Source organism: Lepisosteus platostomus, chromosome 11 (assembly GCF_059453375.1).
Source record: "Lepisosteus platostomus isolate fLepPlt1 chromosome 11, fLepPlt1.hap1, whole genome shotgun sequence".
NCBI classification, from domain to species: domain Eukaryota; kingdom Metazoa; phylum Chordata; class Actinopteri; order Semionotiformes; family Lepisosteidae; genus Lepisosteus; species Lepisosteus platostomus.
Window position 1 is genome coordinate 30,088,078 of NC_142621.1, and position 25,781 is coordinate 30,113,858.

The following is a 25,781-nucleotide window of genomic DNA, read 5'->3' on the forward strand; positions in this document are numbered from 1 at the left end:
GCAAGCTGGGGTATGCGAAAAGATCATTCCTAATGCAAGAAATTGTAAAGGGTTAATAAAGTGATGTTATTATTATTTAACCGATTTATTAACTGGTTTATGGTTTTATTGTTCATACATAGAATTAATCAGAAAGTTTATTTTAGATGTTAGTGAAATAAAAACAACACTGAATGAAAAAATGCCATGTTCTACAAACTGTAAATGACTGTAGGCTGCACGAAAACTGAGGAGCCAGAGAGTATTCCGGCAGGCAATGAGTGCAGGATAGATCCTGGACAGGAACACCAGTCCATCGCAGACACACACACGCACGCACGCACAAACTCACACCAGGACCAGCTTTTCCAAAAGCCAATTAACCCTAGTAGCATGTCTTTGGACTGTGGGGAGAAAGAAGAACATATAAACTCCACACAGACGGCACCCCATGAATTGGGCCCCAGTTCTGCAAGGCAGCATTGCTAACCACTGCACTATCATGCCATCCTGTATAAACTACCATGAGACTTAATTTAAAATTGATTTCCTCAGTATCGTAACCTAAAATGCCCAACGTGCTGTCAACATTATGAACCATTATGATTGGGTATCATTTACTCAAAAAGGTTACAATTGCATGAAAAAATCATGTTGATTCAGTTTCACAAGCAGAAGCTGAAAAAGACTGACTGACTGAGCTTATGCATTGATTTGTTTGTGTATTAGGATATCAACGTCTGGCAATTATGCAATCAAGTGAAAATTATTTGATTAAAAAAAAAAAAGGTATCCAAGTGATTGGGATCAACAAACAAACCCTAAAACGCAACTGTCTCTGTAAGAAACGTCTTCTTCTCTCACAGGGTGAATCTGTTTCTCCCCTTCCAACATCCCAGTGATAAAACTCGGATTTGCTGATGGTAGACATCTACTGCTGTGAAGTTTAATCCCCAAACAAGCGCTCAAATGGTGGCGTCTTGAGAAGCCCGTTACCTGGGCAGCTCAGGTTCCGTCGTCACCATCAAAGGGATACTCACGCAATCCTATGGCTGGGCAGCTCCACCTCTCCTGAAATCCCTAACGTGAGCTGACGGAGACTTGTGGACAAATATACAACAGCTCCAGGGAAGCCGTGTGCAATTCTGGGGCAGTCTCTGTCGTGGCTTAAGATGCACAGATACAGACACGCAATTAGCAGCGTGTACATTTTCAAAGACAAATTGGGTGCCCTCTTGACTTGATAATGTGTGTGGAGGGAAATTACCATAGCAGCTGTGACCTGATAGCATGTTATTGTGCATGAAGCTGATGTACAGAGCTGCAATAAACCAGTCACTTTAAAACAGCTCATTGCTTAATATGATGCCTGCACTAATAAATAATTAAGACAGCTAAGGAAAGCTGAAGTGTCTCTATTGCAGATAGCTGGTGTACATACCTTGTCGTATGAGGGGAGCAATGTGAAGACAATGCCATAGGCTCCAGATCTTACAGCCCTGATAACGTAACATTTTCTGACTTATTTAATCTCTTGTAATACTTAAATACTACAGCTTTATATAACTACTTTGAAATTATCAGGTGGAAACTCTATACGACAAAAAAAACATTTTTCAAAAATCATCCTGTACATCCACAGCACAAACCAACAAGCCTCTTCTGAATAGGAGATTTAAAGTGTTTCTCTTCTCTCCCAGACAATTCTCGTTTATTCATGTCTGCAAGAACCACAGTCAACAAATTATTGTCAGCCGATGCAGACAGGACAGGGGATGGTCGGTAAGGTCACAATGAAAAGGAACAAATGCAGAATGCTGTCAGGAATCAGAACGTATCCTAACAACAGGAGATCCAACAGAGTAGATAGAGCAGCAGAGTGCAGATTCATTTATACTCAAACTATGTGCTGTGCTGTTTACAAGACTTTTGGCAGCGAACCTGCATGCTGCATTCTGAACTCAAGAGCTCCAGCGTGTTTATTTTCTGAGTTTCTGAAATTCTGATTAGTTGCAGGGTAAATCTGCATCTAAAGTCCATTTCAGAAAAAGGTGAACCTGTTTGGCATACTAACATGTTTAAGGCAAAAACATACAGCTACCAGGCTTCCAATAAAACAATTCATTTGCCCTTCAAAGACACTGTGGCATCAAAATGCTTGCACTGTAAGATCAACACTTAAAGACAAATGGACAAATGTGTCCTGCAGAAATAAGACATCAGTGAGACTGTTCACTGTAAGAGTTATTAGGTAATTACTCAGTTCTACATTTTGGAGAATACAGTTCAGTTCCAGAAAGGCCAACAGATGGGTATTGAGCCCACACTGTGCCAGCACGAAGCTCAAGCATGTGGGTGCTCAAACTGCTCCAGAAGAGAACGGCCTGTGGATATACAAGGCCCTTCCCCCTTCTGCATAAAGGAAGCCAATGACATCCTGCAGAGCCTTCGTTTGAATTGACTGGTTTTACGAACCGGAGTATATTGTATGAGAGAGAGCAGCTGATTCCGGTTCTCCTCTCTGCATGGGCCCAGTGCCCAGCAAGGCCGTAGGAACCTGCCAAGCTCAGGACTGCAGCTCGTCTGGGCAACTGTCTCCTGTCTTTTACTACACACTATGTGCAGAGAGGGTTTGTTCAGCTTTATTCTTACAACCTTTTCGACGACAACTGCAAGGGTGTAATTCCAATTAAAATTGAAAAATTTCTGGGTGGAGCGGTGATTCTGTGGCTAAGGATCTGTGCCTGTGGCTGGAAGGTTGCCGGTTCAAATTATGCGGCCGGCAGAGGAATCCTACTCGTTTTATACTACAGCCATATAAAAGGCTGAGCCTGCGCTCTGACCCCAAGCTTCTCTCCCTGTCTGCATGTCCCATGGAGAGCAAGCTGGGGTATGCGAAAACACATTTTTAATACAAGAAATTGTATACGGCTAATAAAGTGATCTTATCGGATATTAAATAGTCTATGCACCTAGTCATGAAAAATTGCTGTATTATCATTACTTTTCATTAAAAAATAATATACCTCCAATGGCAAAGGTCATTAAACTGACATAAATGCAACAGTGTGTGAGAGGGTAGGACTCTGGCCTCTGGTATCTGGACTGGTGGGTCCTGAGCTCAGATCCCAGGTGGGACAGACTGCTGAAGGTGTTTCACTCAGACTGTTCCAGTCATACTGGATACCCTGCTGTGCAAACAGGTCTCCAGAGTCAATGAGAACAGACTGATCAGCTTATCTAGTTAAAGGAATAATAAAAAATTAAAAAGGCAAAAGTGCTTGAAACATGCTGCTTGACTAGCTGGACATGTGTGAGCACATGTTCACCATCTCTGCAATTTCAAGTGCAATCGCTTACTTTCCGCCATACTAATAAGTATGGGGTGTCACGTTCGAAGTCTGTCTGCTGCAATTGCTTCACCATATGTCGGACATTACCCTCTCTGTTCAAGGCCCAGGTGGATTTTAGCCTCCACTAATAAGGTAATAAAATGTTTACTTAATTCGATACATCATTATCAGGTAACAGCAGCACGGCGAATTCTCGGGAAAGTTATACGATAAACAGTCTAGCTATAAATCAATTAGGTGCTGCAAGCAATTTTTAAATATTATTATGTCAAGAACATAGTGGTTAATGATAGCAAAGCTTTATATATATTTTTAATAAGGATTTCAGACAGTTAATCCTATTTAGACAATCTGGATGAATGCTAATATCCTCCACTGCTGGTGCGCCACAGTTTCCCATTTTAGAGCATTTTAACTGTGCTTGCGGTTTTCAGCCATCTTCCCAGAACAGCTCAAGTAAATTACAGTGCTTGTCCTGCTGAATCATGTGTCCGGTCTTCCCTTCCTATGAGCTGTGCTCCCATATAAGCACTTTCAGTTCTCTTTGCAATGGGAAGTATGTGATGAAAGGCCTGCAGTTTGTTGGTCACTGTTTAACCTGTTCGGTATGCATTGTTTTTCAATTTTAAATAAATCGGCTTGGTCCTGGAACACGTGTCTGGGTGCCAGTGAGGGGCCAAAGTTTAGGAGCAACAGTTTTTGAGGGAAGCAGTTAGTCAGAAGCAACTACATTTCTAATTACTGTAATATTACGGCAATGCTATACTGCTAGGCCAGTGAATCAGAATCAAGTTGTAAATAGATTTAATTCGTCTCGCATTTTCTGTAATCTCTGTATGCAAACATTGGTGGCATAAATGTCAAACATTAAATATGCAAGTCCTTTTCTTTGCCTTGGGCTTGGTTAATATAGATATTTATTATAATATATAATAAGTGTATTAATAAAAAAGGCAAAAGGCTACAGTAATCAGAGACCATTGTGTGTGTGGTTTGCAGGGTGATTGGTTTCCTAGATGGAAATGTCCAGGGAAAAAAAACAGAAGGTTTCTACTGTCTTTATAAACAATCGACAATCAAGTCAGAGAAAGAGTCTAAAAAGTCCAATCAAGCTGATAATTAGTTGAATCAGTAAATTAAGAGCTCAGGTGGGTTGTCAACCTGGAGATCCTGCTGCAGCCCTGGGCTGGGTCTGTATGCCACTGTTAAGGCAAACTGAGTCAGATTTGCATGTTTAGATTTAGCTGGGCACAAGGGTGGACATACTGTACTGTACCGACTTGTAGTATTCAAATTCAAAGTTCTTTCAATAGTAAGATGAATGAATTCCATTAGTAAATAACACTTTCCATACCATGAGCAACAGAAAGATCAACATACTCTTTCTTATTCCTAAAGGGCTCCAAAGGATTGCATTCTGTGATATCTAAAAGACAGAATAATTAATGTATACAAGGAAAGCAGCTCAGTTGCTTTCAGTATGGGTGATATTCTGAAGCCCTTCACTGCAAGATGGGAAATCGATTAATTGGACACACATGACCAGTTCCACCATTATCCATCTGAAATGTTTCACTGCACAGCAGCAAATTCTTTTAAAAATGAAGAAAAGGGCCTGGCTATGGACATATACTGTACCTATTCTTACAGTCAAAACATTACAATGCAAGAGTCAGCAAGAGTGAAATTCTGCTTGCCTAAGGGAACGAGATAGACTTTGCACCCGTTTCAGGCTGGGAGAGACCTTCGCCCTGGCATCACACGTGGACGTGAACAGCAATTTAAAAACAATCTGCCTGAAAGCTGTGCCCACGTTTCGAAAATGGCCGTGCCTCACGTAGAATTAAAGATCTGAAGAGACCATTTGAGTACGAAAAATACGCATGTAAATAAAATTCGTATTTTGAAGCTATTTTGAAGAACTGTATTCAAGCCCCTTTCTTCGGTCCACCAAGATATTTTGAAACTTCCCCCTCTGGAGAAGAAAAGAAAAGAAAAAACAGGCTAGGTCATGGCACAAACATGTTTTGAAATGGTTAGAAGAAGATGCAGCACCAGCTGCGGTTTCCAAGCATGGCTGATTTGGAAGCTCAGTCTCTTTAAATCTGAGCGATAGGGTGGCAGCCCCAGGTGGGCACTGGTTATACAACATGTGTCCACATACAAGCATGAAATACCACAACAAAGGTGACGGGCTGGTTCCGACAAATTCAGCTCAAAAGAGGATAATGCTCAATAAAGGCAGGCAAATAAAAGAAAATTCCACAATGACTCATATGGTTTGTAAGTTGCTACCCCCACTTGTCATATCTACGGTATTGTCTGGAAATCTGGTTTATTTTGTTTTTATTACTTTAATTTAGGATTTAATTCAGCAGACGCTCAAATATAAGGATAATATAAAGAATACAGTATTAACGCACTCAGAAACAGAATGATGTCCTGAAAACCTGCGTTTAAAGAAAGTGTACCTGAGGATAGGGTGCCTTGTCCTTATCAAAAGTGATGGTTCTTTTTCCCAGCAAGTTTTTTTTTAGTTTTGTGCTTTGAACAAGCTACCTTGCAAGTCCTGAAAAAAGTAAGCATTCGTATGCCAACCGAGGGCAAAAAAATGTAGCTGCCATTATCTACTCATCCTTTCTTAAAGACACGTTTATACTGTAAGCCTAAAGGACTTTCAACTTCCAAAAGTCTGCTTTTTAATCTATGTGAGGCAGACAGGGAGAAGAGCACAGATTCAGAAGGGGCAGATCCTGCAGTACACATTGCTGTGCTCTTCTCTTCTCAGTGCTCTTTAGGGCCCATGAGTGCAGTGAGGTCACTCAGATTCCAGCCAAGCTGGACTCTTCCTACTGCTATCCTCTTACAAACACCGGCTTGCATCATGAGACACGGTTATTAAATGCTGCTCCTTTTCTGTCCCTCTCGGAGGATTTAATTCCACTAAATGCTGCAAATCTGGGATCAATTAAACAAGAAAAATAACCTTTTAAACAGAACTTGCAGGTGTTTTGATTTCCCCAAGACATGTCAAATGGCTGGATTGTACATAACCCCCCTTAGACATAAGGTGAAAAGATCCAGGTACTCATGCAAAAGTTAGAAAACGTATCCCCAGGAGTTAAAAACAACATTCTGGGAGGTAAACTCTGTTACAGTTATAATTGCAAAAGCAGTCTCCTATTTCCAAGACAAAAAAAACATGATTCAACACACAATCACCTTGATATTAGTGACCGCATACAAAGTACAAGGTAAGCAGAGCACAGACTCTGCAGACACAGGGGGAAGATGCTGATGTCAAAGGAAAAAGGGCAGCACCTACTGTGACCAAAGGGTAGAGACACCAAGACAGCAGCTAGGAGTGAGACAAAGTGCACAATCGCCAGATCGCAGGCTCAGACACATGGGCCGGCTCAGCAGGGTGCTGTCTGGCCCATGTGACCAGACAACTCAGGCCAGCACGGGTCAAGATCGATTTAGGTTATGTTCGGTATTAAACACGCTGAAGGGCTGCATATCGAGTTTTACAGGAAACGGGCATTTTCAGTTCTATAGGTGTGAAAGGCAAATGTTAGATTTAGAAAAACAAGACAAACACAAACACATAGAGGGCAGATCAAGATCCACTTTTTTCCACTGTACAACAAGGGGTCGGGTGGTAACATTGCTTTTGCTTTGCGTTTGTGTTCGAATACATCTTTAAACACTTTAATAACGGCATCCAGTGATTCTGAGATGTACCAGTAATAAAGGCAGAGCTCCAGATACAAATGTGAATGATGACATTTTTTTTTTACAGTCTTGTCCCTAGGACAAGTCTCAGGAGGATAAAAAGGGTTAGATGATGCTCCTATTAATTATATTAATTCTGCTCTGTACTGATCCCCCTTAGCTTAGGCACGTTAATGCTATGATAAGACTCAGCCCACCTGCAGGTCAGCACTGTCAGTTCTGCCAAAGTCACAGGGAGACGGGTGTGTGCTGGGCTGAAACACAACTTCTTCAACAACAAGGAAAAGACAGGGGTGCAGAATCTCTGCGTCCAGAAAACCCCAGATACCAATCTTCAACAGTCTGTGTTTTGACACACTCAGGACATACCGATCTGCTCAATTCGAAAACACGGTGCAAAGAATCTATACCAAAACATTGCTAAACTTAATGTTAATTAACATGAACGTAAAGAAAACGATCAAATACAGCAGCCGAAAATGACAAAACTGGCATCTTTTCTATTGCAGCAAGTCAAATGTCAAAGGTGCACGATCCCGAAAAGGATATCATACTGCTCTGTAGGGTTGACACTGAGGGTAGCAAGCTATGCCATCACATCCACTGTCAGTATTGCTGAACGTGAACCAACCACCCGATGTAACAAAACTAATGTCAAAATATTTTGCAGGCATTTTATATGGCCCCCAGGAGATGAGACCTGTTTCACTGTGAATGGGTCCACATCTGCACCTGGGTGATGAATGCTTCTGGGCAAGTGATGCTGCATTCTGACGTGAAAAGCTAACAGCTTCTGGTCATTCTGACCCAGCGTGGTAACTGACATATGGAAAAGTATTATATAGTTGGCTACATGCAAGATCAAAGACCTGGAAAGCTGCTACTGCTGCCAGTATTTTTTTCATCAGCTGGAGAGCAATACTTCAATATATATATATATCTTAAAACATGCTAACATTTTAAGCCATGTAAATGTTCACAGCAAAATTAATTTAAGAGCAGGTCTGCCTACTCCACATTAAAATCTGAATCTAATCAAACAGAAGCCGAGAAAAGCACCAGGAAACAAATGGGTGTATTGACAATACTGCGCTGTTCCTGTTGAACTCGTGTGGTAAGTGGGGTTCTGTCCCTGCTGGACTTCATCCACAATCACAGGCACCTCCGACTTCGCAGACACCCAGACAGCCCAGAAGTCTGCTACATCAAAGGCCAGGTTTCCTTCTGCGCGATATCTCAGGGGGGGCAGCATCACCTTGAGAAACAGTCTGTGTGCAACCCTGTTACAATTACAAAAGCAAATTGTCCAGAATTAGAACCAAAATATAATGTGCTTTCGCACAAAGTCTGCCAACAAGATACACAAAACTATTTTCAGCAAACCTTTCTTCTGCTGTATTCCGTCACTGCTGTAATGTCTCGAGCAGGTTTTAAGTTCCACTGTAGATTACTGGTGTACGTCCACTAGCTTTTATTTTTTAACTTCAGAAATAAACAAAACATGTAGTCAGCTTCCCGAAAAAGCAGCCAGTGTTGCCTCCCTCCACGTTCTCTCATCAGCTCTTTTCTCACTCCTTCATTATGCTTAAAGCACCTTTAATTTACCAACAAACAGCACCGTAATCACAACTTCACAGACTTCTAACTGTTCTAATGGATAGCAATTTAGAGTTAATAATTACCTTTTGTGATTTTTCACTTTGCAGGTTCTAACGGTAGGGGATTTCGTGTATGGGTGGGTGCTTGTGTGCACTCGACAGAAAGTGAGGTCATCTGTGGGGCTGTCCTCTAAAGTCCTGCCTTCCTGGACAAGTGCGAGGTGCTCTTACCTGAACTGTCACTCAGAAGAAGAAAACTATCAAATGTCTAAAGAATGGCAGTGAAGCTTAGGCAGAACGAGACAAAAATGTTCAATTTCCTTTAGTGATGAAAGCTTATAATCAAAGGCTCTTGCTAGCGAGGCAGAGTATGTTCTAAAGAACCACTGGAAAGCTTCCTGAAAATCTGGCATCATTTAGCGTGGGATTATTTTTTTGGGAGGACGTAAACTGCGATTGAAGTTGTCAGTGGAATGAAACCCCCTGTGTGTGAAAAGACCTACGGTATACTGTGTCAGCTGCCTAGAGCTACCCTAGTAAAACCTCAAATCTAGACCTCTCTCGCCGCTGCAATTAAAGCCAACCGCTTTATACAGAAACACTGTGCGCAAACCGCATCAGATTCTGTCACTCCAGGGAAAAAACCAAATTACAACCAATTACCTTAATTACAACTTGCCAGTCTTGCTAATCCAAAAGATTCCAACACCTCACAGTACTGCTCATGGAACAAGTACTGAAGGAACTGAAGCTGAAACATCACTGCCTGTTCACCAAAACCAGGGGAAAAGGGACCTAAAGAAACAGCCCTGATTACAGATTTGACAAGGGAGGGGTTGACTGATGGTTTTGGTAACACTACTCACAGTTCAGAATCCGGCAGGTTTTCTGTGTCTCTAAATCATCAACAACTGTAGCCTTTAGAGAAGGAATAAAGTGGTACGATCAAGGCTTGATAGTATCAATTTAACTCACAATTATCATCAATTTAACGGAGAAGATGGAAAAATTAGGAACCTCAGCTGCAGTGACGAGAAAATGTCTGTAAACCCTAAGGCTGATCTGTATTCTCGTACTGTATATTTTAAACCTAAAACATAATTAGATCTTTAGGAATGCCTTAATAACCTGATTAAATGTTATCTTCACCTTTTATCTTCACATATTACACAGGCGTAAGATGCATACAGATCTGTAGCTGATATATTCAAATCCATACAAATCTCACTGACGCATGCATTGAGAAAGGGAAGATCACACTGAACTAACAACTGCTCCTTTGAAACACTGACAGAAAATCAGGAACTATTTCCATTTCAGGGCTCCTGTATCAGCGCAGTGCTTACCCAGGAATCTCCTGTTTTCCAGGTTTTCATACCTGTCAGCTGAAAGGATGAGTTACTGGACCCACTGATGTCATTGTCAGAGTGAAATGTCACATAAAATGGACTAGCTATTAGCTCACAAACTAACAGCACCTCCTTAAAATCAGCCACTGTACGTTTTGCATCCTGCACTCCACGACTTCTCACAACGGATGCACTGAAATGCAATGTACCTGAAGAAACTAGAACCTTTAGATTATATTAAAAAGTACAATGAGACTTATCCTTAATAAACATAAAACTGCATAGTAGTTAGAAAACAAGAAGCTGCAATCTTATCAGTGCAGTTTTACAGCCAGGGATATCTTTCACTAAGCTTTCCAAATCAGGCTTTATATTTATGTACACTCAGTCATAAAGTCCCCGCAGGTGGAGGTACCTAAAATGTATTTTGTCCAGTAGCTGTGAGTAACAACAAAACAAACTGAAAAAACATTAAAAAAGCTTAAACTATGGCCAACAATAAACCAAAAAGAAAACTCACAGCCATATAATTTAAACATCGGTAGTAACATATTAATATATATTATTTAACTTTTAGAATGGCTACTTGAACTTGAGAACTGCACTGATTAGAAAATGTCAGCTTTTATCTAGGGTATGTTGAGATTAAATGCCAGGTCCTTTGAATACTTTTAGCAAGTTAAGGGTGTCTCTTTATCTAATGCAGCACCTTCTAAATAATTCAACTGTTAATATACACAGAGACAAGACATTATCATATAAATAATTCACATACTATATTCTTCATCCCACTGTGCTTGAGTTGGAATTTTTTCTAAAGTAAATGATGCACAAATCAAGTATGCATATTGCTCTGGAAAATTAAATGCAAATTTATTAAGCAGCTTTCACCAGATTCACAAGAACCACTCAGTTTCCTCTCTTTGCAGGCACTCTCCTGTAAACAAAATCTAGTGCTGTCATTTTTCTCAAATCTTCATTAATGGTAGGCAACTCCCTAAACACATTTTTATTAGTTGGCACAGATATAGGTGGCACAGTGGTACAGTGATAAACAAACTATGAGGATTTAGATTTTTTTAGAAAACAGCTGTCCCAAAAATAAATAGAGAAAGACTGTAATATGACAGGGCCACCTCTGGTCACATATCAAATATGCCCTCAGTGTGTGTGATCAGTAATACAATAATATTTAGGGCAACATGCTCACATTTTGTAATAAACATACATTCTGAGGTTAGACAGATGACTAACTTTTCTATCATGCCATTAACTGATGCTCAGTCAGAAAAGTTAACTGGGAAAACTGGTAAAGTAATTCAAATGATTAACAATATCTTTAGTTACTTTATAACTATGATGATTTAAACTCCATGATCAACAAGTTAAAGACTTGAAAAAACCATATTCAAAGAAATGCTGTAATCTTTGGCTTCAATCCATCACATAACTTTAGTTTCAATCCATCTTGTCTACTTATTCAGATTTGGCTGTAAGAAAGTTCTCTAAATTCTGTAAGTTTCTTAAAACCCGAAATCTCTTTCAGAAACCCTGTTGTTCAGGTCCCAGGTCAATCTCAGTTATAACCACCTTTCTGTCATTTGGTTTTATAAAGGATTCTGTCTGGCATTTTGTTCTTTAAAGTGAAGAATTAACCACATTTCTTTCCATTTTATGCTCTTGAAAGAAAAATCGCTTACTCTGGTTAACATTCATCTCTACTACCCTTATTCCTTGCACAGGAATCACTGAAAAGAACTTGTCATGCCCCAGACACTGGATATAGCACAGAGGGAGGTGGGGCAGGCCGAGGCCACCCATGGTCAAGACTGTACCATCACATCAGGAACCCTGGGCACAGGGTTATACAGTATATACATGATATCCCAGACTGCACCCGGAGATGCCTGGACTGCAGTACTAAACACAAGCTGTGAACGTGTGATACAATTAATATGATTCCCTTTGCCCTCTAATCTTTACTAGACAACGGTTCTGTTACGTCTCTTTGAGTATTAAAGCAACAGTAACAAAAAATAAATGATGTGGTTACCTGTAGACGGTTGTTTTTTTCTGAAAAAGGCAGCAGATGCAAGTTAAAAAGAAACTAATCGGAAGCCACACCTTCCCAGCAGGTTGCCTTTTTTCTCTTACCTGGTGAGTAAAGAAGGCTGTCTTCATGAACTTCATGAATGAGACTAAAGCCTTAGGAAGATGCAGACTGACATTATTAAATTACATGATCAGAGGTTCTGCAGTAGTGCTGTCATTTAGAAAAAAAAGAGAACTCCTCCCAGGTGTCATCTTTGGTCCTTTAATGGCTTACATCGAGAACAGCACGAGTAGAAGACTGCACGGCTTTCTTCCTGTAAACCCGCGAGTTTCTCGCATCACTTCAAGGCCTAAAACCTCCCCGTGTTCCCTCTCCCCCCCACTGCACAAGAAACCTTGCAGACCAGTCAATCTCAGAATCACATCAGGAGCACACGCTGCCAGCCATCTCCTAGGTGACCAGGCCCTATTAAAATATAAATTAAAAACACATCAGCAGGTGACCCCCACAGACCCCCCAGCTCTGCGGGCTCCCGAACAGCGGGGTCCTCCAGAGAATAATAGCAGCCAGTGCACCATCAGTACATCCACCTGGATGTGGATTTCACCTCAGTGAAGCAGCCTGTTTCTGTGCAGAATGGCGGCTACCCAGCCAAGCTCTGCTGCGTGGTTTCCCAGATCGAGCATTTCAAAAGGTGCAGGTGAAGAAACGCCAACGCGACAGACTGTAAATGTAAACGCAGGGTTGCCGGACCTAATGGGTTTTTGTTTAATCATTGTACACTCATTGTACAGCAGTAATTCGATATTGATTCTTATGTCACTCAATCATCTGGGCAAATCCAACTAAAAACTTGAAGAATTGCTTTATTCTAAAATAATGCCCAAAACGTGACTGATAAAACTAACAACAACTCAAATATAAAGCTGTAACGTACATACAATAACCACACTACAATTTTGTGTTCTGGGAAAAAAAATTGCTCAGTTCAGTGTGCTCTTTAGAGGTTGTGCAGCATTCCCCGGACTAAATCCGGCTGAACGGTTTTTCCTTAAAGCACCGTATATAACAGAAGCTGCAGTGGTTAAAGTTGGACTGTGTGAGTCAGGGGACATCCACTGCCTGAGTAGCGGCTTGTCTCAACAGATGGCAGATTCTATAGCATACTCACCCACCCCCCTCCATCCTCCCTGACCGTCAGACCACGTGTGGCCAGTGTTGGAATGGGGGACCATTGGTCTTAGGTTATTATTTCGGGAATAAGAAAAAAAAATCACATTCCACCCTCCACCACCAAGGACCTAACAAGCCATCCAAGTCTCAAGCTCCATAAAACAGGGGGAGAAAGATGTACTGAGGATGAAGCCAAGCAAATACTGATAGGAACATTTTTTTTTTTCCTCATATCAAATGGACTGCAAATCAAGATTGGATTCCCCATGATTGTTCAGTCTTCATTCCTACCCAGCTCTCAATTGCTTAATTGAATTTATACTAAAGACTTATTAAGCCCAAGATTAACCTGATTTTTTAGCCACTAGCTGAAGACCCCTATAAAAACTGTAGGTCTGTGGCTCTTGAGCTCATTCAATGGACTTGTTGCCCGGTATTGCAGGTTAGATTACGAGCTGGAATGATTGAGTGGCAAGCCACAGGTATCCTGAAATCATGTAAAGCAGTTGATCTGCCATTCTAGTGGGAGAAACAGACATTCAGAAAAAAGCAGCGTTCAGCACCCACAGGAGATGTGGTTTCTGAACTGCAGCATTAAAAAACTGAAATTGTTTAACAACAGTTATAAAATATTTAGGTAGGGCACATGAATGCTTGTTATGAAAAGCAATAAATAAGGACCAAGGCAAGAACAGAACAATTTAGGTTTATACACTGAAGGTTACATGACAATAATACATAGTAAAAAATAAAATGCTTTCCATAATTAAAAAAAAGACTATCACTGTTTAAATGATTCGCAGTGACTTACAGGTCAGCTTTAGAAACTGAATCTGATTTACACAGTTAAAGTCTCTTGTTTGCAATAAGTCCAAAAGGTAAATGAAGCCAAATTACAACAGACAGGCTGCAGCCTATTTTTTTTTGTTAATTAAAATTCTCATCCTGAGACTGTAGCTGTGCTGGCCAATTAATTAAAATCCATAAAAGTGGAGATGTGTGATTTAAATGGCTGGGCAGACGTAGTCCCTCGTATCTAACCTCACCCCGTAAACAAAGCAAAACACGGATCTCTTCCCTTGTCCGCGAGATTCAGGATAACAAAAGGCTTTCGAAATCTGCGAGGACTGCCTGGGAGGTTTCCAGATTGAGCCACGTCTCGGAGCCCAACCCCTGCTCACCTCTCCCATTCAGGCGGATAATTCGGATGAATAATTTATAGGAGCAGACTTTCATCTGCTGCTATCGATGGAGAAATGAAATTGCGAATTTCCAATGAGCCCGGGGAGATTCCGGCGTTTCTGCCAAACCAGTTTAATAATCGGCAGGGTCTCGAGTGCGGAGCCTGCCGCCCCTGTTCACCAAAACGCAGCCACATCAACAATGAGAAAGCGCGCCCTCCGTGGTTTCCAAAGCACGCTTTCTCTCCCGTTACTGTGTGTCAAAGGTGCACATCGCTGCACACAACTGTACTTCCACGGGTGATAATAGCTAACACAGAGCAATTTGCATCTTGATAAAATCAGCATGGCAGCTTGTGCAACAGCCTATCAATAATGCAGGGCAGCAGGAAACCCTAGCTTGAATGGTGCTGCCACTTGAACAGGTCTTTGTCCTTGGGCTATCAGAGCCGCTGGGTTCTGGCTATGATTTTAAGGGGGCTGCAGATAGCCTGCCCGAGGAGCTACAGCTTACACATGCAGCTGAGATACCTCTGCAATTCTGAGGCAAACAAAAAGAGGCCTCACAGGATGAGCAGGTGCAAATAAGGAAGGTTTAACCCAGAACATCCCGTTTACTTGGTTGATATAATTCATTTAATCTGTGGATCTTATTTTACCAGTTCTAGGGAGCAATGGTCACCAAAGTGAATGGGCATTAATTATTGAGATACATAACTGTGTACTAAGTGCTCAGGTTCACTACTATGTACGTCGTACATCAATTTTCGCTTATATTTCCTCTTAAAAGAATAGAGCACTCTGTTCCCTTCATGAAAGAAACTGCATTTGGCTCCCCATTACAATATTACCTGATGAATATTTTTTTTCCTCTCTTTAAATTGATGGAAAAATTGGTCAGCTTGAAATCTAGACCCTGACACTACTCACTGTACTGGACTTTGAACACATCTCTACGCCTTCTTCCAAACCCAAAAAACCCTTAAATTACGTAACGTGTTACCAAAATAAAATTTCTAGCATTTAGCCAGACAGGTGAATTCGTTATTCTATGCACCAGTGTTGACCGAATTTGATTTCGTACAACATAGCTAAAAAACTAAAGGCACCTATTGCACCGTTAGAAACGGACAATACCAATACACACACTGTATGTACAGAGAGTGTGTGATTTGAAAATGGAAAGATCACCAACAAGGAAAGAAAATGAAGACAAAGAACACCTTGAAAACGACAGACTTTTTTTATACATCTTTTTGTCTGGATCCAGCTTCAGGAGCAATATTGCCCCTGTGGAAAGCAGCAGTTTCTTCCACTATACAGCTGCTGTTCACTGAATTATGGACACTGTTGAAATTTCCTCTATGCTGGGCTTCAACCCTGAACCTGGAGAGAGACACCACAATTGCTTTTCCCTTTTATTGATTTCCTCCATTAAACTTTAAAGGCCACGACTCCTGGGATACCCTGAGCCAGTGTGAGGAGGAGCTGAGAAGGGTTAATGGCATTTGCACAAGGAGGGGAGAGACAGCTGTGGAATATTCCAGAGACCTTCTTGTTTCCGACGAGTTCTCTGCGAGCAGGCTACACATGCTTCCGCAGCACTGTAGGTCTTGAGAAGTGTGTCTCATAGCCAGGTTATGAGAGCAACTCCTAAGCAAGTTAGATGCCTTCGCCATAAGAAACACAATTGGAAAAAAAAAGACAGAACGCAAGTGGTTCGGTGTGTTTTCTGTGAGGTGGAGACAGTACAGTACACTGTACTGATCAAACAGGACTGCCCCCTTGCTGTGGTGCAATAAACTCTCCGTTGATGGGAAGGGAAGAGTGTGATCCCGCAGCGGAATCAATCGGTCTCCCTGCCAACGCCCGGGGGAGGACACAGGCTACCAGAGTGTTCTGCTAGAAGACAACACAGCAATGTGCTCCATTTTGACACATCTGCGGCCTAGGTGAATGTCTGCGCAACAGAGAACTGTGCATTTTCTTACACACGCCACAGGTCACCATGCAGTTTCAGCCAAATTGTTGTGTGCAGTTCCAAATAAAAGAGGATCCACAGTCAATCACCATCTGAGTTAAGTAAACCGGTCTTTCGTTATCATCAGCTCCATTCAGTCACCCACCAGGGCGATTGGAGAGATACTAAATGAACATTCTAACCCTGAACAGGTTTCTTTATTATTATTATTATTATTATTATTATTATTATTATTATTATTATTATTCCAGCATCTCCCCATGTATGGGACGTAGATTCATACCACATGTAGATTCATACCACAGTTTCAAAAATCAGTTTAAAAAAGCTCCCTAAATCCAAAAATCTTAAGACAATGCTAACAGATTAAGAAATTATATATGACTAACAATTCAAATATAATACCGTATTTTATTTGTGTCTATTCAGTGAAACTGACGCTGCTTCCCCTCCTTTTTGAATGGCAGAGGAAGGAGATCTACTGTAGGTTGCCTGTCCAGAAGGCTTCGCTGTTGTGACCAGGAAAGACTGGAGCTTCCCTACGAAACTGACTAACGTGCCTTTAAACCACTTACTGGAACACCTCACCGGCACACCCCAGTCCAGTCCAGAAAGCAGTGACAGCTCGGTCTCAGCAAGGACCTCACGGTTTCCTGCACAGTTCAAGCGGAAGAAGAGCAGCCCTCCAGCCCACCAGCAGTGCCCAGTACTTGAGCTGTTTGAGGGAAACCTGAGCTAGAAAACCTCACTTAGCTGAAGCGAGAACATTATGTGCTTCAATCACCACCATATTCGCAACTGTACTGTGGTAAATTCAGTTCAATGTGACTAAAAAAGCAGTGTGTGTGGCAATAAGAACAGGATTAGGGGGACCGCCCTAGCACAGGTCCAAGGGGCCAGACAGCAGCTGATACACTTGCTTGAAGTCCAAGCCTTCTGGAGGTGGGGTGATGAGCATGTAGAGTACGCAGCTTCCGGAGGTATAATGCAAAATCATAAAATGATTTTTAAAAAAACCACAATAAACATAACAAAAAGCAAGTGATCGAGGAAAATACAGGTTTGTACCCCAAAGCCAATTGCCACTGTAACTGCAAGTGATTGCAAAATTCACTACTTGTGTAACTGGCCACTCAAGTCTGGAGCAGAGAGCTGGAAAGCCTACCCAGGCTGTGTCCTTCTGAGTTTATTCCCCACTATTTACCATTTTTAATCTCTTCCAATAACGGTCGCCAGCAGCCATGTCACCCTGCAACTTACAACTGGCAACCCACTGAAGCTCAGCAGGTGTGAGCCTGGTCAGTACCTGGATGGGAGACCTCCTGGGAAAAACTAAGGTTGCTGCTGGAAGAGGTGTTAGTGAGGCCAGTAGGGGGCGCTCACCCTGTGGTCCATGTGGGTCCTAATGCCCCAGTATAGTGATGGGGACACTATACTGTAAACAAGCGCCGTCTTTCGGATGAGACGTAAAACCAAGGTCCTGTCATTAAAAATCCCAGGTTGTTTCTCGAGAAGAGTAGGGGTGTAACCCCGGCGTCCTCGCCAAATTTCCCATGCCTCCTAATAATCCCCCTCTACGAATTGGCTACATTACTTTGTTCTCCCCCCCGACAAGCAGACCCTGCTGATGTGGGATTAACGCTAGGATGAGAGAATCTCTTCCAATAACAACGTAACTTAATTCCCCGAGAATGTGAACAGCCGCATATAAGGTGCACAGTGCCTGACTGTTTCTTCCATTCCACATTAATTAAAAGGGCATTTTGCAGCATAGTTTTCAAACTAAAAAGCCCAGTCTGAGGATTTAGATGAAGTTACATATCACTTGAGACTGAAAGCAATTGAGTGTGATGTAATTAGAGTGGATGTGGTCATGATATTTCTTCAGTGAAGTTATTAAAGAAGATTCATATCTCCAGTGTTTTTCCTTCTCTGCCTTTATCTCATTTCACCTTTTCCACAGGCAGTACCGTAAATCTGCTTCTAGCCAATTAATTAGAAAATTGTATGAACTAGATGAATTGGCATATCCAAGTTTGATTTTAACACTTTATACAGTCCATGCGTTAGCATTGTACGTGTGCTAAAAAATGTGCTAACAAATACAGCAACAGATGCATGTATTATGAAAAAAAATCAAATGTGCTAAATTTAAACACATTCGTGGGAAATAACAATCTTCTAATAATTCAAGATCTTTTCCTAAAATAAAAAAACAAATGAATTTCAAATCACCTCAATTTTCATTATTAACGTTACCTTGCTTTGTTTGTGCAGCATACCGGGATGCTATGTGTGAAACACGCATAGAACTGCTATATCACTTACTGTACAGAAAAGCTACACAAAGCTCACATCAACAACGCATGCAAGTCAGTAAGTAATTGATCCAAGATCTCACCCAGCTTTTTCTTGAGCAAATCCAAAATACCTTCCACAATCGCCGGGTAGCTTGTTCCATAATCTTACACACTCAACAAAAAAAGAAAAAGATAGTATATCAAGAAAAAAGCCACTCTGTTGAAGACACGCCATTAAGATTTCTGTTATACGTTATGCTAGAAAGCTACATTGACACATTGATTTCAGTTTTGAATATTTGGTCATTAAAAAGTCCAGAGAACAGCAACCAGATGCACTGCAGGATGTAAAAGAATCCTGCTGCCGAAAAATAGAACAAAACTGAATGTTTCAAGTCTTGAACAGAGACAATAATAATAATAATAATTGCTTACACTTATATAGCGCTTTTCTGGACACTCCACTTTACAGGTAATGGGGACTCCACCTCCACCACCACCAATGTGCAGCATCCACCTGGATGATGCGACGGCAGCCATAGTGCGCCAGAACGCTCACCACACATCAGGGAGAAGAACAGAGTAATGAAGCCAATTCATAGAGGGGGATTATTAGGAGGCCACGAATGGTAAGGGCCAATGGGAAATTTGGCCAGGACACCTGGGTTACACCCCTACTCTTTTCGAGAAACACCCTGGGATTTTTAATGACCACAGAGAGTCAGGACCTCGGTTTTACGTCTCATCCGAATTTTACAGTACATCATTTTACAGTACAGTGTCCCTGTCACTACACTGGGGCATTAGGACCCACATGGACCACAGGGTGAGCGCCCCCTGCTGGCCCCACACTAACACCTCTTCCAGCAGCAACCTTAGTTTTTCCCAGGAGGTCTCCCATCCAGGTACTGACCAGGCTCACACCTGCTTAGCTTCAGTGGGTTGCCAGTTGTGAGTTGCAGGGTGACATGGCTGCTGGCTGCAGGTGATATTGACAAAGTCAGCACAGTGGACTTCTTCAGCACGAACAGGGAAACATGAACCAGAGGACAAAGGGAAACTCCCTGGGAGTGCATTTAACAGAAAGCACTTCTTTACCTAAAAGGTTAGGGGGAGACTTAATTCTCGTCTGGAACCTTCTGATCTTCTCGGGATACCCTGACCTCTTTCGATTAACTGGCAGCAAATAGAGAGAGCTAGACTGATGGATGTTTCTGTCCTTTCTCCAATAACCCGTCTCGGACTTTTCCCCGAGACGAGGGGAGGGGTCTGGAAACTGCCGATCTGGTGTACGGAGAACTAGCCCGAGTCTTTGAACAAATGATCCCCCATTGGCGGTGAAATTCCACAGCTGCATCAGCAAGAAGGTCAGTGTGAGGAGCTGCCATAACGCAGTAAATTGCCTCCCTGGGGCATGGGGATATCTACAGAATTTAAATCCAAACCGTTCGCTGGCAGTCATAAAACCCTCCCGATTTACTCCAGCTATCCACATAATTACTCCCTCATTGGGGATGATGAATAAAATCATCACATTAACTCAACTGTGTCTGACAAGAGATTACAGCGTACAGTAGCAGCCACAAGCTGTTGAGACGCACGTCTGCATGCGTGTGTTTGTCTCTACTGCACATCAGGAAAAGGGCGATCAGAATGCACCTATAGTAATCCAACTCGCCCCTGCTGGTCGTGCTTTCTGGCCTTCAAGTCTCTCCCAGCTGAGCAGACTTCAAAGAATTGAAGGTTGTCGTGCACAGCGAGGGGACGCAGCTCACAAACAAGAGACGAGCTGGTTGCTTTGTCAGCATAAGGTTGGAAGATTTGTAGGTGCTGTCAAGCACAATTTATATAAAGCACAGCTAGGATGTGATAAGGAGACCATGGTGAAGATGTTTACAAAAAAATGTCTCAGACATTTACTCTGTGTGCAAGCATGAGAACAAGATACCTACTCTATGTAAAAGAGATCATTTGTTCTACAGCACGACTCGATACAGACTAGTCCCAAAGAAACACCTAACGCCTTATCTAAGCACCAGCTGTTGCACAACATCCATGACTTCTTAAACCAGGTGAAACAGAAGTTTATCGGAAAATAACCGCAGAAAGAAATTCTACAGGTATAAAAATCATTATTTACTGTATATGAAATGTATATTCAAGATGTTACTTAAGTAGAGAAAATTAAGTTACCCCTCTTAGTAGTAATTTCACTAAGAACCCGAGTTCAGTTGTGCTACTTTAAGGTTTCTGACATCCCCTTTTACACAACATCCAGCCTTTCAGTTAATAAAAAGATAAGCCTACATTTTTTTAGAAATTACAGAACAACATAAGAAAGGTTCCATTCAGTAGCTAATTTATCACATCCAGCTGTTTCTTGAAAGATCCCAGAGTATCAGCTTTAACAGCACGGTTGGATAGCTAGTTCCACACTTCCACAGTCCCTTGTTTGACTGAGTGACACACAGTGAATTGCATGTCTCTATCTGGGCCATGTGGTTTGAAGCCAGTCTACAATATGTTCACCCTGTTCCAAGCTGGCTAACTTGTTGTATCCACCTGGATTATACATATTTTTTAAATTTCTGTATTTTCATTGCATCTCAGCTCTAAAAACTGACTAATTATCAGCTTACATTTTACATTTACCTTACATTTTAAAGAGACCAATAAAAACTGTGGTCCAGGAGAACTGGAGCATCTATAGGTTAGAATAAGCTTTCTTACACTAGATAAAAACAAAAGCATATTAGCACATTGAAAAAACATCAGAAATGTAAATGCAGAAAGTGGTAAATTTTAGAAACGACTAAATTAAAAACTCTTCAGCCACACATTGTCAGCATCATGAGCTGCTGCCTGACGTGAGTCACTAAGCTGACAATGATGAACGGCCCATCAACCTTCCTACAATCACTCATCTGTCTAGTCAGCTGAAACACCTGCATTTATGGTCTGGCAATCTGAACCCTCAAGCAGCAAGAGGCTAGCCCGCGCTGTCGCTCAAAACAGGGAATGTTGTGCTGAACACCAGAGATCCCCGTGAGTCTTCCCGGATGCAGCGGCGAATCTGACCTCATCCCGAACAGGACGCCTGGACTACAGGGAAGCCACAAGCGTTGCAGTGGCAGACGGCTTTGACTGCAGCCTCAGCAGGAACAAAAACAGTTTAATCAGGGTGAAGGTACAGTAGCTCTATCACACAGCCACACCCACTGCAATGCTAACTAACCCTCGGAAAAAATAAGCTATTATTACACTATGAAGAAGAAATCTCCTAATGACTAGGTTTTAAATTTTAAATGCTTATACAAATACGTGTTGCAACTCGCCGGGCGAAAAAACTATGCGTCTCACCAATGTCTAATGGTTGTTCTATTTACAGTTTTATAAAGGATAATCCTAGTTCAACAATATCAGACCTCAGCTTTTCATTTCTGCATTATAAACAGTGGGTGGTTCAGAAGGCATCTTTTCAAATCCTATAGCCCACCTGTGAGCTCAGCCCGTATCACCCCAGATACCCCTCACCCCACATCCTATCTGAGTGCGCCGAGGCGACTCAATTCCAGATTGGAGTTTTTTTTGCACCTGACAGATAAACACTAATAATAACCGCTGTCACAAAGTAAAAAGCTGTTTTTAAAATAAATTGCTACAGTTGGCACAGGCTGCATGGAAATAGCACATCATCTGTTAAACACAGGTTATGAAAATAATGGATCTTTTCCTTGACAGGCTTTTTGTGAGACACCGTAAACCTCTTTTTATTTATTTTCACCCTTAAGAACACCCCTCCTGGCACAAGTTTGTTTCTGAATATCGTACCAATGGGACGAAACGCTGTAATAATAGAACATTCATCATGACGGCAAACCTTTGCAACACAACATGTTATTGTAGGACACGCTGTAAGGCAGGGATTGTAAACCAGACGCCCAGAGAAACAAAAGGAAACCTTCTGCCCAAGTTAGAAAAGAACATATTACTCATTTTATTGAATCACTAATATCGCTGATCCAATATTCATCTTATTGGTGAACAAGTTTATCGGCGATTCCACTTTATTTGTTTATATACTGTATCAATGATAAGAAAGATCAATGTTCTTCGGTATTTCATTATGGGGGGAGGCAAAGCTTTGCACTTGATGATGTAGCCTCCCACTTTGGTGCTCTTTGCTGTATTTCAGGTGACAGGCTAAGACAAATGCTCACAGAGCAGGGAATCAGTTCCCCAATCTAAACACATTCAGATTCACTCAGCATCACGCCTGGACAGACCATGATGTTAATATAAGGATATATAAAAGAGCTGTTTTTCATATTTGCCTGTTTTGTCCCTCTTAATATCGTTAATTCGTTTTTTTTCCAGACGCCTACTAATTGCATTCTACAATGTGCTTTGCTGTTATCTCTCAGCAGCTTGAGAGGACAGAAGAAATTATGAAAACAGAAGCGAGAAATTAAACCGTCAGCTTGCATGCACTGGAAACGTAGCACAAAATGCACTGCAGAGCTCCATGCATTAATGTCATGGGTAAAGTTTAAGCCTAACACGAGACACAGGCAACTCTGTGCACACAAGCTTTACAGGCTTGTCGGTATGTATTTCAAAGTCTAGAGCAAGAATTCAAATTACAGTGTTTCTGCAGGCTGTGGAAATCCAGAATCCTTCCTCATAAAGTATATTTTATCTCTCAGACATGCAAATCCTTTCACTATGATGTATGTGCAGGTCTGCATGTCCAGTGATGATTAAGCACTTTCCACTTAGCTACACGGAAACAAAACAACAATTTTCCACAAACAGAAAAGTCCAGCTCTGCCTACAGAACAAGGCTTAAAAGCTTAAAGGTCAGAACCATGACCTGTTCTCATAAATTCTTAAAGTTATTAATTCATTGACAAGCTCTGTCAAGAGAGCTTTGCCGTGAGCTCCAAGCTACCATTATTAACTTCTTTACTTTTGTGGGTAAGGATTACGAAATGAGGGCATTTAAAACAACAAATATGCTATAATCATTATCCTAATCTTCAGAATTTCTCTCAAAGCATATGGGTCTAGGAGAGTATGGTGCTGTTCCACCAGGTTCAAACAGCACCCAAGTAAGTCCAGATCAAACAGTACCGATTCAGACATGAAAGCTCCACCACCTGTAGCACTGGGAAACCCAAGTCACCCAGATCCCATGCTCCCCCATTCTGTAGCTCCAGAGACCACTTAGGACACTTCATCAGGAGCTGTCAACATGATTCACCCAGCCGAGATCCAGACTTTGCTGCAGGATTTCATTCAATTGCCTCCAGCCTTGGTGATCAGGGTCAATTTCCAGCGTGCGGGCTTTCGACTGAGCTGAGCTTGACGATCAGTGCCGAATGTACTCCACTATAACCATCTTGCAAACACCCTTAAGACACGTGGGCTGGGTCAGTGGCTCAGAAGCAGGCAGCAGGTGACTGGGCTCGGCTGCTTCAGAAAAGTGGGCTTTCTTGCATATTTTTCTTATTTTTTCCTCAACGCAGAATCAGAAAATGGAAACAAAGGGGATGACCAACTTTGTATCTCATGGGAACAGTGCTTTTAAATAACCTGCGTCGCTCCACTCACACACACACACGCACGCACACACGAACCGCTGTCTGGAAAAGACATTTGCCTGACACGAGCCGCTGCATGTGACCTTTCCTGCAAGAAGCCGACTTCACTATTCATACCAGATGCATCTCACTGCTCTGTGAGAAAGCATAGCTTCCTTCAGCCCCAAAACAACATTAGCAGGACCGCACCAGCATGCATTTCTCTGATTTAATCCATCAGAAGGTCTCCAGTGTGAGATGAGCCCATGAAACTGTTCCACACCTTTATTATCTAAGAATTCAGTCAGAATCAACAGGAACATTAACAGAGTCCCATCATGACAAATCTAAGCAAGCAAAAATGCTAAAAACTGTGGGATCAGTCTCCCAAGGCCCAAACAGCTGGACAATGGATTTCAAGACCTTTTTTGTTGCTTCTTTCCCTCCCCAGCATGGCAAAGAGGCACAAGATTAAAGCTTGTTCAAGGAAACGCATTGGTGAGGAGTGACACTTCACATTAATTATAGCCCCAGCCCTTGTCTCAGCAACCAGTGAAATTTCCTGGCAGCTACAGCAATAAAGGCTCGTGTGTTGGGCTGTCCCAAAAGTGGCTGGATCTCAGCGATTTCCCTATATATAGCCCTGGTTTATTTCGGGGATGGGCTGCATGGCTTGTTGTTGACCTGCCACAGGGCATTTCCTTACCTTCTATGGATGGGGCCTGGTCCTGAGCTGCATACAGCATCTCCTTGAAAGCCTGCAAAACACCAAACGGATATCTGGGTTATGGTGCTGGACAGAAAAAAAGCTTTGGACAGGACAACCACAAGACGCCAACCAGGGCAGAAAGACCGGATTGTCCAGCTCACAGCTCAAACTGCATCTTTTATGGTGTCAATATTTGATGACTTTATCCAAGGTGCTTAACTTGGATTTATAATAATAAAAAAGCAGGATAAAATTGGATTTTCAAATCACAGAAATGCACTGCATTACAATGTAAATGTGTAATGTGTAAATTGAAGAAATTCAGATTGATCCCAATACAGTAGGTTCATGTGATGCTAATACTATATGAAAAGGTAAGACTAGATCAGTCAATAACTGAACCTTTCAGCTGAGGAGAGTGTCTCATTTCACCAAAACTTTTAAGATAATGAATATTTATGTTTTGTGGTAAAAACTGCAAAAGCCTTTTTTGGCACCGACATTTACTGGGTTTGGTTTGCAAAGATCAGCTAATTTAACACCCATACAAAAAGAAAACCAATAAAGAGAAATTATGGAACAGCCACATCCTGGGTGTGATACAATTAATATTCCAGAACAGTCAGGCGATTATAGTGTGTGTAAAAATAGACAGTGAATGGGGAAAAAAATCTCACTCACTGTGAGGAATACACCAGTTCAGAAATCAACAAGATACATTTGTTTTCCTTAAGGCGTCCTCTGAAAATTAAATCACATGGTAAGAAAAAGAACATATTCCTCCTTTA

General features: G+C 41.7%; 1 protein-coding gene across 2 annotated transcripts in view; it reads right to left on the reverse strand.

Annotated features, from left to right (window-relative positions):
- xpr1a (xenotropic and polytropic retrovirus receptor 1a) overlaps positions 1-25,781 on the reverse strand; it is a 146,408-nt gene that overhangs the window by 82,140 nt on the left and 38,487 nt on the right. For both annotated transcript variants that reach the window (XM_088599078.1, XM_088599077.1), the window contains exon 3: positions 24,991-25,042. In XM_088599078.1, coding sequence (XP_088455204.1) covers positions 24,991-25,030 — 40 coding nt within the window. In that variant the 5' untranslated portion in view covers positions 25,031-25,042. The remainder of the gene's footprint in view (positions 1-24,990; positions 25,043-25,781) is intronic.